Below are 17,097 nucleotides of genomic sequence, written 5' to 3'. Positions count from 1 at the left end.
TCTTTCTTTCCTTCTCCATAGACTTCTATAGGCAGGCCGTGCCATTTCATTCCTTACTGAAAACAGACTTTAGAAGTTTTTGAGAGTGAAGGTCATTACGGGAGAGAAAAAGAAACTAGGTGGGGAACATAAGATATATCTTCTTTAGTATCTTCTTTGTCTTCAATTGTACTGTTGATTTATATGCTGCTGATGTTGATTTCTGAAAGTGTAGTTATTATTTAAGCTTCACACAATTTGTTTTTTTTTTCAGTAAAAGTTAAAGGTTATTCTCATCTTAAAGGGATAAAATGCAAAGTGTTTGTAGAAAAAAAAAAAAGAAGCAACTTTGCAATGTACTCATTATTAAAAATTAATTCTGTTCTCAAGAATGGATGGATCAATTCTATAGCTTACAAGTGGTTGCCAAGATTGCCAGCCACCACTGGAGTCTGCTCGGCTTTATTCACACATCAGTATTGTTCATCAGCATTTCTTTTAATCATAATTTTCCTCTGATTGTTCCACTGCTGGTTTTGGCATACAAACAGTGATGCAAAATGCTGACCAGATACTGACCGTGTGAATGAGACTGAAGCGGTAGCCGGTTGGCAAGGAGTGTACCTTTAAATATGCTGCTTTGAAGTTGGCCAGCTTCAGTCCCTCTGCGCTCCTCCATTGCTGCTGTTGTCAGTAACATCAGCGAGTGCGTAGTTCAGACCACCAGCCCGGACCTTTAGGGTATGTTGACATGTAGTATTTTTGCTGCATTTTTTTTCTGTATGACACATGGTGTTGGCAGGAAAAACACTGTGTGCATTACACCCGGTTTGATTTGGTGTTTGAAGCCCTTTGTAATGCGGTTTTCTGCTCTTTTTAATCTAATTGATCATTGATCCTAATGGGTAAAAATCCTAAAATAATTGACATTTTGTATTTTGAGAAAAACAACAACAGGTCAAAAATTGCAAGGGGAAAAAAAGCGCAACATATGTGCATGAGATTTTAGAAGAAACGCTGTGGTTTTTTTTTTTTACACACAAAAAAGTGCGGGAAAAAAAAGGAACCAATACCATTAATCTTCAATGACCAAATCCTGAGACAAAACCTTTAGTATGTGAGTTTGTGTGGTGGTGACCTATTAGATCAATGGCTTTACCATTTGTGATATGCAATACATGGTCCGTATAGCGCCAACATATTTGCAGCACTGTACAAATCTGAGCATGTTGGACAATTCATAGAGGAGGAGTGCGGCTCACAATCTATGAGATCTAATGACACTTGCCCGGAGCCTCAGTGTACCGTGTATTAATGTTGGAGGAGATCAGGGCAGAGATCACTCTGGTCAGCCGTTTCCTGAAGCATCCAATAATGACTGCACATCGATAGGCATAGTCATAAACTAAACATTCGTATCATTTAAGCAGCAAAAAGTGCACTATAATCTATGCCGGAAAATGAAAGGCAAGTTAGTAGCGAGAAATCCATATGCTCCATTAGTTGTACAAAAAAGTTCCCTCAAGCAAATGACATACAACACGAGATACTTGGTGACATATTGTACCCTCTTTATGACCAGGACAAATAAACCTACTTACATAATTTTGTGGCTGCTAGCTAAAATCTTTTTTTTCCCCAATGATGGTTTTGTGTTTTGTCTACATAAAGTTAGATTATCCATACAGGATACACATCTACACATTTTGGAGAAATGGCCGTCCCACTGGTTCCATCACTGATCCATTCTGTACTGCAAGAGGAATTGAATATCACACACCAAGCCTATGGCATCTAACTGTGCCAATACAGACCCTCAAAGCATGGTTGGGCTATGAGCCAGGAGGCCAGCTACATGTGTTCCACTGACTTTACGCCACCGCTCTCAAAGGCTATCGTGGTGCAGGGCAGGACGGTAATGGAGGCGGGAATGATCACCTTTCCTTTTAGGCAACGAGTGCAGGTTTTGTCTTAAGATGCCTTATGAGGGAACATCACACTGGTCCTATTTCTGGGATTATGGGGTGGGACGGCATAGTGCTCAGTAGCCGGACACCTCTAATCTTCATTCTGGGTAGAACATCTAAATCACACTTCTAGAGACAATATAACCTGGGAGGGATATGCATTTATAATATACAAAGTACCCCTAAAAGGGGAATGTCCCAGCAGATCTAGACCCCTCACTGACAGGCCATTAAAACGTAGCCTTTAACCTAAGTTGTTAAGATCATTATTTTCATATACTAATGAGATAATGGGTTAAAAAATACAGTTGCTGGTATTAATTACTGAATTAATCTCTGAACAGCATATCAACTGCTTGAGCTGTTGAGATAGCACTTTGGGATACCATCAGTTTATGATTAATAGGGCAAACTATGGGTGTATAAAACCTATTATACACACAACACATGTCCCCCAGCATGTTTCACCAACTTATATCGGCGTCATCAGGGGATGGGACATTAGCAAGAAGATTGAATTTTATTTTAACCTGTTAGCCCCCCAATGTAATTAGTGTGAAAATAATGATCTGAATAAATTAGACTAAAGGCTACATTTCAATGACTTGTTAGCGAGAGGTCTGTATATAGAGGGGAATTGCCCTTATAGGAGTATTTTATATATTCATTCCAGGTACCCCAGCAGTTGTTAAATTGATTTGGTAGTGGAACCACTGGCACGGCCATTTCTCCAGTGTCCCAGATGTTCCTTGTGATACTGTAAGTTGCCTGTAAGGCCTAAATGTGCTGCCATGGCTAGCGGCGTCTCTGGATTTTGAGGATTTGCGTGCCCAAGTGCATTCTGCATGGCAGAATATTTCTAAGATAGCCATTAGTAACTTAAACATGCCGTGCATGAATTTCTGCACGGCACTCATGCTCGATACTGAATATACTGAAATGTTTTGAAGATGTTGTCTCCATTTTTTTCATCATTTGCATATCACTAACATGTCTATAGAACCTGTGATTACTATAACCCCACAACTTTTCCTTGGTGTTACAATTCCATTGTTGACGAGTATACATGCCATACATGGCCAAAGTGTTGGCACCCTTGAAATTGTTCCAGAAAGTAAAGCATTTCAACCACAAAATTATTACAGTTGCACATGCTTTGTCATACTCATGTTTATTTCTTTTGTGTGTATTGGAATAACCCAAAAACAGAGAAAAAAGTCAAATAGAACATAGTTTCACACAAAACCCCAAAAATGTGCCAGACAAACAAAAATTGTGGGTAAACAACTTGGTTTCAATCATGTGATGCTCATTTAAACTCAACTGTGGCAAGTAACTGTTTCTGCCAATATGAAAATTACACTTGAAACCAGTTAAAAAGGTAAGGAGTTGACTCAATCTTTGTATTATGTGTTTGTGAGGGCCACACTAAGCATGGAGAACAGAAAGCAGAAAAGAGAACGGTCTGATGACTTGAGAAACAATATTGTTAAAAATATCAACAAGCTCAAGGTAACAAGAGATCTTGATGTTCCTTTGTCCATGGTTTGCAACATAATCAAGAAGTTTACAACCCATGTAGATAATTTCCCTGAACATGAAGGGCAGAGAAAAATTGATAAAAGATTGCAACGCCGGATAGTCCAGATGGTGGATTAGCATCCCCAATTAAGTTACAAAAAAATGTAAGCTTTCCTGCAGGCTCTGGGTGCATCAGTGTCAGCACAAACTATCCGTCAACATTTTAATGACATGAAACACAAAAGCAAGAGACCCAGGAGGACCCCATTGGTGACACAGAGACATTAAAAAGCTAGACTGCCATTTGCCAAAATGTACCGGAGTAAGCCAACATCCTTCTGGGAAATTGTCTTGTGGACAGATGAGACTAAGATGCAGCATTTTGGTAAAGCACATTATTCTACGGTTTACCAAAAACGGAATGAGGCCTACAAAGAAAAGAACATAATACCTACAGTCAAATATGGTGGAGGTTAAAAGATTTTTTCGGGTGGCTTTGCTGCCTCTGGGACTAGGTGTCATGACTGTGCAAAGCATCATGAAATCTGAAGATTACCTAAGGATTTTGAGTTGCAATGTTGTGCAAGTGTCAGAAAGCTGTGTTTGCGTCCAAGGTCAAGGGTCTTCCAGTAGGACAATGACTCCAACCATACTTCAAGAAGCACCCAGAAATGGATGAAAGCAAAGCACTACAGAGTTCTGAAGTGGCCAGCAATGGGTCCGGAATTAAATCCCATTGAACACCTGTGGAGAAATCTTAAAATTGCTAATGGTAGAAGGCACGCTTCAAATATGAGAGACCTGGAGCAGTTTGCAAAAGAAGAGTCGTCCAAAATTCCAGGTGAGTGGTGTAAGAAGCTTGTTCATGGTGTAACAACAGTACTTGGGAGCGATTTGAGGTATCATAGGAACCGTCTCTATTTAAAGTTTATTTCTTTTCTCATAAGCCACATCACAGGAAAACTTAAATACAGCCTTTGTCTGGCACAAAGTAAAACATAATGTAATAAGTCCATAGAATAGTGCTGGTTAGCCGGCCTGGCTTAGAGTCCAGCTGCTCTGTCCTTTAGCCAAGGCAGTCAATCCAGGAGATCTGCAACCCCCACACAACCAGACGTGTGTGAGACAAACAGGTCTCATTGATAAAAGTGAACCCCACCGAGGGGTGGAGATACGGTGAGCATAAGTCTTTCCCAACTCTTCAGTTGCTCCCAATGAACCTGTCATGGCTGATTAACCCTTTTTAGTGCTATATGTGCTAAAGCATTACTCTACTCCCATCCACTAGGTGTCTGACAGCCGCCTTACAGTGGTTATAAGAAGCGATTGTTTGCAGTCATTAATTCCAAACAGTGTGCAACAAAATAATTAACTTGAGGGTGCCAAGAGTTTTGTCGGGCCCCTTTTGGGGGGTTTTGTGTGAAATTATGTCCAATTTGCCTTTTTTTTTTTTTTTACTGGAACAATTTCAAGGGTGCCAACCCTTTCGGCCATGACTGTACCTATGAAGAACCCTTGCCCTCTTGGTTAGGAGCTGATCTGCTGGACTTGGCAACGACCACTGAACATTGAACACCGCTGAGCTGTTAAGCGCCCTACAGTGTTTACGTCTGGCCGCCATTGGATTTAATAATGGCTGTTGGGCGAGTTTGCTGGGAGTCAGACCCCCATAAATGTAATACTGATCCCCTGTGGGAAGGGTACATAAGCGGTATTAGATGCCTGGAGAACCCCTTTAACTTCAGCAGATTCTTTGTTAGCTACTGAGCCGTCATCTGCCTCTTTTCTACCACATATCCACTTTGTCGAACACCTTCTCCCTCGATTACCATCATAGTCCTGTGCTATCCTTGTCCCATTGGGGCAACAATTAGCTTTGGCTTTTCAATGCTTTTTTTTTGCTGTATTTTCCACCTGAAAGGTTAATTTTCCATTTTTATTCCTTGGCAGTGCACAGCCTGTTTTTCCTTCTTCTAAGTTTACCCTCAGTCAATTTGTAATTCTAGAGTAGTAACACTTTAGCAATTTGCATTAAATGTCCTCTGTCCATGACCCCTGTGAAATGGAACAGATATTTTAAAACCTTAGTTCACAAGATCCGACCAAAAGTCATTTGCACAGTAATGATTTTGCTCAGGCACCCATGGGTGTAAGTACCGTCTACAGTACACCCACAAGATGAGCTCAGTAGGACAAAGAAACAAAATTACAAGATGTTACCCTTGCAGGTTTGCAATGTTATGTGCTGCATAGAAAATGGCCTAGTGCTGCTGCCTCAGCTTGGGTTAAAGCCCAATTATTGTGCTCTGGCGCCATCTTGTGGTGCACTGCTGTATTGCATGTAATGCTGTCTCTACATTACATTAGCTGGGTTAATATTCATTTGAAATTAATATGGAAATGAACTTTGTGTTCTCACACGTGTGCTTGGTAAACGTTTCTAATTATTTACGCCCATGAATCACTGGGAAAAGAAGGGAAAATGTTATAGTCAGTTTTGTGGGATTTTTCAAAACTTGGCTAATAGTAAAGAATGTGATTATAAAATATTATTACTGTCACTGGAGAGGAGGATGATTGACAGATAAGTAATCTTTTATTTTATAATTTTATTTATCTCCAAACTGACGACCCTTTTATGGCAAACCTGATCACGGAGCCCGATAGAGTACAGTTACCCCTAGATTACAATGCATAAGACGTGTACTGATACTTTACTCGCTTTTGTGTCTTTTATCCACAGCTGATCTTATATGAGAGAACCTGGCTGAACCGATGGAAGACGACCATTTTACATGAAGGAGAAGGGACAATAACCAACATTAAATGGAGGGGAAATTTTATTGCCTGGGCCAATAATATGGTAAGAGGTGTTGTCTTCTTCTGCCTGGTGAATAATTGGAGTAAAATGGGGCCGTTTATCTAGTGCGATCCCTCCCGATTATCCGCTGTATGTTGTTTTTTTAGTTCATTGTGTCATTCTTCTGTCTATTCTTTGTGTTTTTTTACTTTTCCAAAGCTACAATTAGTTTTGCGTCACCATCTTTGTAACCAAGCTATTTATTTTTCTTTGATGAATATATGTGGAGGCTTGTGTTTGTTTCCTATGACGAGCTGTACTTTTTAGTTGTCCTTTTTGAAATATAGCTGTGGCCAATAGTTTTGGCCCAAGTGTCGGTGTTTCCCACAGTCTCCGTAGTTGCTCTTTCTATGGTCACTGACGTACAATTATATCAGTTAGATCTAGAATAAGTTGTGTATTCTACATCACTGTTGGGCCTCCTGATTGCAGCCATCATCCCCTGCCGTCTCCGTGCCATGGGCTTCTGGTACCAGGAAGCTTCTGCCACTTTCTAGCTGACCCCTCACCATGCCACATACGGGTGGGCATGCATGGCAGTGCCTCTGCGCACACGGAGTCTCCGGGGCGGTTAGCTGGCAGTTAGATTGTCTTCTAATGGGAAAGTATAACATGATTTATTGCTCTTTTATCATTTATGTTTGTATATGTCAAAGGTGTGAAATTTGTTCTGTCAGCAAAAGGGTTAAAAGTAAGAAATTCTGCAGTCACATAAAATGTGGCAAGCCGTCTTCTTTTCCCTGTTTTGTTTTTTTTTTATTATTTTTTAACATGTGGAACTCATCATTTTTTCTTATAGGGAGTCAAAATACTAGACATAATCACAAGACAGCGGATTACGAATGTGCCCAGAGATGACACTAGCCTACGTCCCGACATGTACCCCTGCAGCCTCTTCTGGAAGGATAACCTCACCCTTGTAATTGGATGGGGGAAGTCTGTCAAGGTAGGTATTGTATCTCATAACTAGGTAAATAGCCACACAAGGTGTGTTTCCTTCTGCCTCAGAACTTGAAGTCCTCTATTAAATATAGCTTGAAAGAGAACCAGTGGGAGAGACCCTGATTCCAGCGATGTGTCACTTACTGGGCCTCTTGCTGTAGTGTTGATAAAATCACTGTTTTATCAGCTGCAGATCTAGCAGTTCTCTAAATGCTGAGTTCTGTATAACCCTGCCCACATCAGGGATTGGCTTCTTTCTGTGTACACTGCATAGGCAGAAAGCTGCCAATCAGTCGTAGGGGGTATGCAGAGCTCTTGAGTAAAGAGGACTATTTTCAGCAGGTTTACTGGTCCTGTATTGATAATCTGCTAATGATAAAACAGTGATTTTATCAAAATTAGAGTAGGAAGTCCAGTAAGTGGCATATGACTACAATCAGGGTTTCTGCCTCTACTTTATCAGGCTCACATCATGTGTCAAAAACCTGCTGACCGATTTCTTGAGAAGGATAAAATGCTGACTGCCTGCAGCTGCCTGTACAGGGAGGGCACTGCATTCTTCACTTTGCCTACATTAGCTTCCAGTGTGCAGTATTTTACCATCGAGAGGGTTGTATGACATCTAGAGTCACGTGCCCCTCCTTCATCATCCGTCTTATGGATTGGGGGATCATCTGGCATGGACAAGAGGCAGGCCAGCTAAAGGAGACCTGACACAGCTATAAATATGTATTGTTAGGTAGCCGTCCTCAGTAGCACGCCTTGCTGTACAGTAACCCCTGGCGGCTGCTGTAACGCACACTGTTCATACTACTGAGCTCCAGCTTCTTGGCTCCCTCTAGTGGTTGCTGCAGATAAAATCAGTGGCAGCAGGGTTTAAATGGCCCAGTTGTTGGCACATGTGTGGCCCCTCCGCTACCATTATTGCCGATACCCTCCATAGCACACTCTGCCATGTCAGTGCTAGACAATCATCATTTTCATGATTTTTCACATCATTTCATGACCTTACCATATATTGCTTTATACACTATGGCATTCCAGTATATGGAACAAACGATCATATGATCACAGGATCAAGTTCCCTTAGAGGACTCAAAACGTAATGTGAAAAAACTATCGTCATTTTTTAGTATTTTTTTATCTAGAACTATAAATCACCCCTTCTTTCCAATGTAAAAATAAGGAAATGAAAAAAAAAAAAATAACATACTTGATATCGCCGCATCCATAAAATCTGATCTGTCAAAAATAAAATTCTTGAATCTATACGGTAAACACCATAAAGCAAAAAACAAATGTAGATGCCAGAATTTATATTTTTTAGTTCCTTCACCTGCCCCTAAAAATGCAGTGAAAAGCGATCAGAACATGGCCGGTACCCAAGACTGCACCAATAAAAGCATGACCTCCCCAGCCAAAAAGCAAGGAAGAGTTAAAAGCAGTATGGATCTCAGAAATTCGTGACATAAAGCAATTTTTGTTTTATTTTTACATTTCTGAATTTATTTGAGCCACAAAAATGACTATCTGAATTTGGCATGGTAGTAATTGAACTAACCTTGAAAACGATGTTGCCAGGTCATTTTTATTGTGCAATGGATGCCGTAAAGACAAAGATAAAAAAAAAAGCAAGGTCTGGGGATTTTTTACCATTTCATCTCACATAGCATTTATTGTAATTTTCCAGTGTATTGTTTAGGAAAGTGATCTGTAATGTTTACGTCTCATTCATCTGATGGTGTCCTTGTCCTGTACATTGTGGATTATTGAAGGGATCAGATATATCTGTCGTCCATACTGTAAGTAGCCGTGATGCCAGGGTGAACAGTGCCTTACAGGGTGAGCGCCAAGGCTGGCCATACTGAGCCCGCGGCTGATCGCTGTCGGTCCTGACTTGCCCCCATACACGTGACATATAAGGGGATAAGCTGCTGCCGGGTAACTCTGGCTGTGCCTCATCTCCCCCCAGAACAAAGGGACCAGGCAGTGGAAAGCCATATTCAGGAGAAAGTCACAGTCAATGGTTGACCCAAAAATCTTAACCCCTTCACCACCTTGCCATTTTCTGTTTTTGTTTTTTGCTCCCCTTTTTCCTAGAGCCATAACATTCTTAATTTTCCATCAATATACCCATGTGATGACTTCTTTTTGGGGGACGAGCTGTACTTTTGAACACCACCATTGATTTTATCATGTCGCGTACTAGAAAACGGGAAAAAAATATCCAACTACGGTAGCATTGCAAAAAAACTGCAATTCCACAGTTGTTTTTTTTTAATTATTTTTTTATTTACCATGCTAAACTGACCTTCCATTATGATTGTCCAGGTCAGTGTGAGTGCGCAGATATCAAACGTGTACGTTTTTATTTAAGTGGTGGAAAAAAATTCCAAAATTTGTAAGGAAACAAACGAAGTCCTGTAACGTCTTCATTTTTCAGGATCTGGAGCCAGGTGGGGGCTTATTTTTTGTTGACGTTTTTATTGATACCATATTGGTGCAGATACGATCTTTTGTTCACCCCTTACTGCATTTTATTGCAATGTTGCAGCAGGAAAAAAAAAAGTTAATCTGGCAATTTGATTTTTTTTTTCTCCTTACGCTGGCTACCGATCAGATTACTTTAGTTTGTGTTTTGATCGGACATTTATGAATACAGTGATACCAAATATGTGTTTTTTATTGTTTTATTTGGAATGGGGCAAAAGAGGTTTTTTTTTCTTTCATTTATACAGTATTTTTTTTTTTTTTACTTGCTTCAATAGTCCCTTCAGGAGACTTGAAGCTGCAATCTTCCCATCTCCTATGCTACACATAACAGTGCTTCAGCCTGCTATGTGTGGCAGAAATCATCATCTCCTATTCTTATTCTTCTGCAGACCCCCAGCTGTCATGACAACCCATCAGGCATGTCTTGTGTCTTTTTCCCGCTCGTATTAAATGCCGCTGTCAGAGATTGGCAGTGGCATTTAACTTGTTAACAGTCCTGGGTGGATCTTGGATCCACCTGCGGCTGTTAAAGCCACAACAGCTAATCAGATCAGCTGTCTTGTGCAGGGAAAGTTGTGGGACTCAGCGCAGGAGCCTGCATCAAAGGCAGGGACACAACCTTGGACGTACATCCAAAGTTGTTAAAGGGTTAAGGTGCTGTCTAATTTAAAGAGAATCCATCATTTTAATGTTTACTTCATAAAACAATAATACACATGAAAATAAGCAACTTTGTAATAGATCGTATCTTTCTTTCTCCTCCTGGACTGATCTTGCACTCGCAGTTCAGTGATAAAACGTCTCTTCAATGAATATAGATTTTCCGTATACTGAGATAGGGTGTGACTGCTGGTGCTCTTAGAGTTCTATGGGGGAGGGAGGCGTTGGAGGCAGACACGGATATTCGGCCACAGCTTCTCCTGGAATGACAGTTACACCTTAAGGGCAGACAGCAGAATTTTATTATTCTGGAATTTAGTTGAAGAACTTCATAACTTGGTGAAGTCAACCAGTCACCATTGGATTGTTGTGGTCACAAACTGTTCCTGGGATGTGGAAACTTACAAATACGTTGTTGTCTTTTTTGTTGCAGATCTGTTCGGTGAAGGAGCGACATGCCAGTGAAGTCAGGGATTTGCCCAACCGTTATGTTGAGATAGGTAAGGTATGGTGTGTTATATCTAGGTATTGATTGATCTTTAGCATCAAAGGAGCGCAATGTCACAAAACCTGGAGGGATGCAGTGAGCCAGCCAGCTTCAGAGCAGCGTGTACAAGCTCTATAACTAAGAGTTTGGAAGTGCTGCTCTCCCTGCATAGTTCAGCCACCGCTGATAGACTGCTGCAGGGACCTCCTTTCTGAGAATGGAGCGGATTTTGAACAAGTGGTAAATGGTAAAGCTTTTTTTTTTTCACAAGTACTTTTAAATTGTAACCATTTAATACAGTGAGAGTTAGCCTTTGTGGTAATTGAGCTTTTACTACAGCTGGTATTTAATTCAATTTCTCTGTTCCATTTTAAATATGTAATCTTGATGTATAGCCTGCCAAGACCTAGTCCTGCTCACACAGCTGAGATTTTGCTACAGTGTATCGTCCTACACAATCCTATTGGAGATAAATACAGTCTCTCTTTGAATCTTCATCACAGTCTCTGCGGCATGCAGTGTTGTTTCTTCCCCAGCAAAATGGAGGAGAACATTGCGCAAATAAAGACCCACCATTGGTTTTCTAGACTGAAATCTTATAAGACGTCTATGTGCAGATTGAGGTCAGGGGACATGTCACTCTCTAAATAGGAACAGGAGCTTTTTCAGTCACTAACAAAACATGCAGATACTAGGAAATTCCATGAATATTCATTACATATTTAAAGAAGCCCTCCCATGATTTTTCCCCCCCTAAACCTGTGTATGTGTAAGTCCTGTAGTGTGAGTGTATGAATATACTCATGTACCCCTATTCTCTCGGGTATCCAGCGCTGCTCCTCTTCTCTTCTCAGTGACATCATCTCACTTCGGCTCACATCTATGTTTTAGAGTCGGAAGTCTCTTTTACTATGTAAGTCTACAGAGCCTTGTCCCGACGCTCCATAGACCTGCACTGTAAAAGCCACTTCTGGGTCACAGCGCAGTATGACCTGGAGAGTCTGAAGAAAGGTGGCGTCACAGAGAAGAGGAGAAGAGCAAGGCTGGATACCGGAGGAGACCGTGGAGAATGATTATATCCATACACTTGTAGGAGGAGTGATATTGATCCTTTAATATGTTTTATTTAATGTGATACTACTACACTATTTGGTGTATTATCACTACTGTATTGTTTGGTACTGCTACACTAATAAAGTGTATTACCATTAATGTTCTGATTGTTAATATGTTTTGCACATTTACTGCATGTTAGGGAAAGTTAGCCCTCCGGACCGGTCGCCAGTTGAAGGTATAGTGCTAAGGGGAGTAGTACCTCAAGTCGGCCACTAGATGGGGGGCATGTTTATGTTCATAGCTCATAGACAGTTAAGTTAGTGCAAGCAAATAGTTAACTGTAGGAGGGGCACGGTGTGATAAGTAAGTGAGGTCTTCCCGGTTTTAGTTAGTTGGGGCCAGGGCCCCTGTGTAGCGCACTAGGGCTGTCTAGCCCAGGGTGACACCATGCCACTTAACGTTGCAAGAAGAGTGGGCCTAGCATCTAGTATCCAGGGGGCCAGAACACAGAAGAAAGTACAGCAGCAGCAGAGCTAGCCCATGCAGAGTGACTGGGGCTGTATCACTGAGGAAGAAGGCTAAGCAGAGCGGGAGCAAGTAATCCAACATGTGGCAGATTTTTGCGTGGGCCGCTATTCTTAGGACCGGGGTGAAACGGCAGAGAACACCCTCACGAGAAGCAGAAATTCTGGGAATTGAGGACACTAAAGCTACTTTCACACTAGCGTCGTACGACGCACATCGCAATGCGACTTTGCAACGTACCGACACATGCTGTGCAAGCGCCGCACAACGGGGGCAGCGGATGCAGTTTTTCAACGCATCCGCTGCCCCATTGTGAGGTGTGAGGTGCGGGGAGGCGGGGGCGGAGTTCCGGCCGCGCATGCGCGGTCAGAAAAGACGGTCACGACGCACCAAAAAACGTTACATGCAACGTATTTTGGTGGCGACGGACCGACGCAACACGACGCAACCGTCGCACGATGGTTGTGACGTGTGTCAATGCGTCGCACTGCGTCGCTAATGCAAGTCTATGGAGAAAAAACGCATCCTGCAAGCACTTTTGCAGGATGCGTTTTTTCTACAAAACGACGCATAGCGACGCAGTGCACGACGCTAGTGTGAAAGAGGCCTAAGGGACCGGAATATACGGTCCATCCCTGGGACAGGCTTAGCGGCAGAGAGAAGAGGCAAAGGAAAGCGTGGCCAATTGCTGTGATTGATTGTGCCCTGGATGATGTTATGCTGAGTAAAAGAGTTGAAGTTAAAGTGAAGCCAGACTGTGACTCTTTATTTGTGGAACCATCTGCAGAGGAAATAACCCAGTACCGGGAGAACCCAGATTGCGCCAAGGATCTGCAAAAAACACAACTCCTGCAAAAAACAAGCTCTTGGTATGCAACAATGAAAGAATGAAAAATACTTATACTGGGGCACCAGAACTCACAGTTCAAAATGGACCCATTAATAAATAGAACGCTGTAGCCTGAAGAGACGGGTGTACTTACTTTGAAAAAATCCTGCCAGAATGGCTTTATGATCTTGGTAGTAAAATGAGCATTTTATGAGTAAAAAAAAAACTGTACTCATACAATGCTCATTTTAACAGCAGACTAGGAAACTTTCAAAAAGTATTCAGTTTTACAGTTTAATGGATTCTCAAAGCAAGTACACCAGCCTCCTTTGGTCTGAGAAAGCAATTTAATAATGTATGCAATTTGTAGTGTGGAATCTGGTGACCAATATGCTTTACGTTTAAGCTGGGTTTGGCTACAAAGGAACTAAAGTCTCTGATTGGACTGTGGCTAGCGATCTAAATTTCCAGTTTGCGATATAGCGAGTCGTAAAGCGTTTTCAGTAATATAGCTGCTATCGGAGATGGATATCCCTTCACCGTGGAAAGCGGGCTTCAATGCTATAAATCTATAGCAAGGAATCGGCAGAGAATTTAAACCTATAAATGGCATAATGATAAAAGTAGAGATTTCCTGTAATCTTATCAATTATTACTCTTCTTAAGGTGGATTTACACTGCTCAAATATCACAAACTAATTATCATTAGATAATCGTGTAATCTAAACATGCTGCCAATAAATTTTGCGTATAGCCACTAACCCTTGCAGGTTCTAATGTGAAAGTCCTGCCTAAACTCCATGTTGTACTGCTTGTGGATGTTTGTTCACACCTTTATTATGTATCTTACTCTTTTTTTGTGTATTCTCTATTCAGTTTCCCAGTTTGACACAGAATTCTTCATTAGCGGAATAGCGCCCGTCTGTGACCAGTTTGTGATGCTTTTCTTTGTGAAGGAGACCTCTGATAATGCGGTAATTATTCTGTCTTATGCACACATATATAATACTTCCTACCCCAGCTCCCCCATCCCCAGGAAGGCTCGGCTCAGCGTGCAAGCCTTTACTATATGGCAGTGGCCTTTCTCTACCTGATTTACTGGCCATGCTATTTTAGCCTACCATGTCAGACAAGGGTCACCTTTTGTGCTGCCCAGCACTGGGTCTTTCTCTATGTTGCCTTTATGTTTGCTACATATTTTAGGTTTTTTTACGCACGTGACACAGTTTTTGGGTGGTCTTTGATGCCAACATGCTTGTAACTTGTCTTACAATGTCTGTTCTCTACATTGCCCTAATTACTTGAGTTGTGCACTACTGGACAACTCCTTAATCCATTCAGTGTCAAATAGGCGAACACGTCCTGTGATGTTAGCTCTGCTGTTCCTGGAGGTGATACCAAAATATCACTTGACCACTGCAACCTATCAACGACCACTGCAACCAATCATCAACTGCTGATTGGCTGCAGCTCAACAATATTCAGTGAGAGTGGTCATCGAGTGTGACAAAATGGTGAAGACTGAAGCTGGTCAACAGCCCAAGCTACAACTGCGAAAGCAAACAAGATTTTAGGGTATATAAAAGGAGAGCTAAAATCCTGTGATCCCAATGTATCATTAGTCCATTCAAAGGCGAGCAGCTAGGTTATTACACGGGATAAAAAGCATTTCCTATAATGAGATTTTAGAAAAGTTCGGCTTGTTTAGCTTAGAAAATGGACACTCCAGTGATCATTTCATTTACGGTATGTGTATAAATACGTGTGGTCATTGCAAAGGACTGTTCTAATTACTTTTTGTTATTCTTATAAAGGACCAGGGGGCACTCATTAGGTATGGAGGAAAGGTGATTCCAGCCGCTAAATGTGAAAGGATTCTTTACAGTTAGAGCAGTCAGGCTGTGGAAGGCCCTACCACAAGAGGTAGTAATGGCAGACACTATATCAGCAACTAAAAAGGGTCTGGATTCTTTTCTCTCAACAAATGCAATTGTGGGTTATACATAATCTAGCAATATAGAAAAACTGATGGAGATAGGTTCAACTTGATGAACCTGAGGTTTTTTTTTCAACCTATATATAATGGATATATAAAGTCTCTGCACCCCTGTAAAAATGCCATGTTTGTGTCATGTAGAAAAATCATACCAAGAAGAATCATTGCAGAACGTTTTCCACTTTTAATGTTGTCCATAATCTTTACAAATCAATTGAAAAATTAAATTAAATTTTGTCAGGTGGAAAAAGAAACCTAAAGAACTAAAATAATGTGGTTGCATAAATATGCACACCTTTAAACAAGTACTATGTTGAAGTTCCCTTTGAATTTATGACAGTACTCAGCCTATTTTTTGTGTAGGGGTTTATCAGCATGGAAAATCTAGAACTGGCAGTTCTTGCCCACTCTTCCTTGCAGTAGCTCTCTAAATCTGTCAAATTGTGAAGTTATCTACTGTGCACAGCTGGGACATTCCAAAACTCTGATCTTCTTCTGGCGATGGCCATTCTTTTGTAGATTTGAAGGTTTGCTTACCATTGTCATGCTGAAAGCTGAAATTCATCTTCAGCTTTTTAGCAGAGACCTGAAGTTTTTGTTGCAAAACTGACTGATATTTGGAACTGATTGGAATTCCCTCCACCTTGATTAAAGCCTCAGTGGCAGCGGCCGAAAAACAGCCCCAAAGCATAATGCTTCCTCCACCATTCTTAACTGTGGGTATTGTATTCCTTTGGTAATGCACAGTGTTGGCTTTGCGTCATAGACAGCTGTTGGCATTATTACCAAAATTTTTAGCCTTGGTCTCATCAGACCTTAACAAATTTCCCACATGTTTTTTTAGCAAACTTGATGTAGGTTTCAATATTTTTCTTTTTAAGAAAACTTTTCTATCTTGCCACCCTACCCCACTGACCAGACATATGAAGAATACAGAAGATTGTTGTCACAAGCAGTACACAACCAGTACTTGCCAAAAATCCTGCAGCTCCTTTAATGTTACTGCAGGCCTCTTCACAGCCTCTCAGGCCAATATTCTTGTATTTTCAACATTTTTTGTGGAATATCCAGTTCTATGTGATGTCCCTGTTATGCCACGTTTAAGCCACTTCTTAATGACAGTCTTCGCAGTGTTCTATGGTATCTCTAATATCTAATTTATCGATTACATTAAAGGTGGAAAAGGTTCTAAAATAATTATTCTTGGTCTGATGTCAGAAACCTGGCATTTTAACAGGGGTGAGTAGACTTTTTAAATCCACTGCAACTCTGTAACTCTGATTAGCTGCAGCGGTCACATTACACAACACTATCACATCACCCACCATGAACAGCATCGTTGCCATCATGTGATTGGTTCCACTTCAGTAGGTGAATGTAATTTGGTTTTATTTTCTGTGGGACACCGATTTGATTATGTGGAGTTAAACTTCCCTTGTATGACCTGAATGGTAATTTATTGGAATGTCCACAATGCGAAACTAAAAACTTAGCTGCATCTTCCTGTATCAAAATGACCTATTTGCCAAGTGCCTGCCTGGAGCAATCAGCCGGGCTCCCAGGCGGCTGCCTCCTAGAAGAGGTTTGCATTTGTTGCAAACAGCCAAAGACCTGTCTGAAGCTGTTTAGACTGTTTTCTATATTCTTATAATGTATCTCTGTTGAGCTAATAAACTTTGCCATTCCTTATCATTTAAGGGGCTGTCTACTACTTGGACAACACCATTGGAATCCCTGTCCCCCCCAGTAAGATAATAACACTTATACTCACCTCCATAGGTG

The 17,097-nt window shown here is 41.2% G+C and overlaps 1 protein-coding gene across 2 annotated transcripts in view; it reads left to right on the top strand.

The window, feature by feature from the left end:
• VPS41 (VPS41 subunit of HOPS complex) overlaps positions 1-17,097 on the top strand; it is a 343,493-nt gene that overhangs the window by 179,254 nt on the left and 147,142 nt on the right. For both annotated transcript variants that reach the window (XM_077269269.1, XM_077269268.1), the window contains exons 8-11: positions 6,211-6,330; positions 7,127-7,273; positions 10,856-10,922; positions 14,196-14,293. In XM_077269269.1, the coding sequence (XP_077125384.1) occupies positions 6,211-6,330; positions 7,127-7,273; positions 10,856-10,922; positions 14,196-14,293 (432 nt within the window). The remainder of the gene's footprint in view (positions 1-6,210; positions 6,331-7,126; positions 7,274-10,855; positions 10,923-14,195; positions 14,294-17,097) is intronic.

Source organism: Ranitomeya variabilis, chromosome 6 (genome assembly GCF_051348905.1).
Source record: "Ranitomeya variabilis isolate aRanVar5 chromosome 6, aRanVar5.hap1, whole genome shotgun sequence".
Classification (NCBI taxonomy): Eukaryota; Metazoa; Chordata; class Amphibia; order Anura; family Dendrobatidae; genus Ranitomeya; species Ranitomeya variabilis.
The sequence above is the reverse complement of the archived record's forward strand: the minus strand, read 5'-3'. Positions and strand labels throughout refer to the sequence as shown.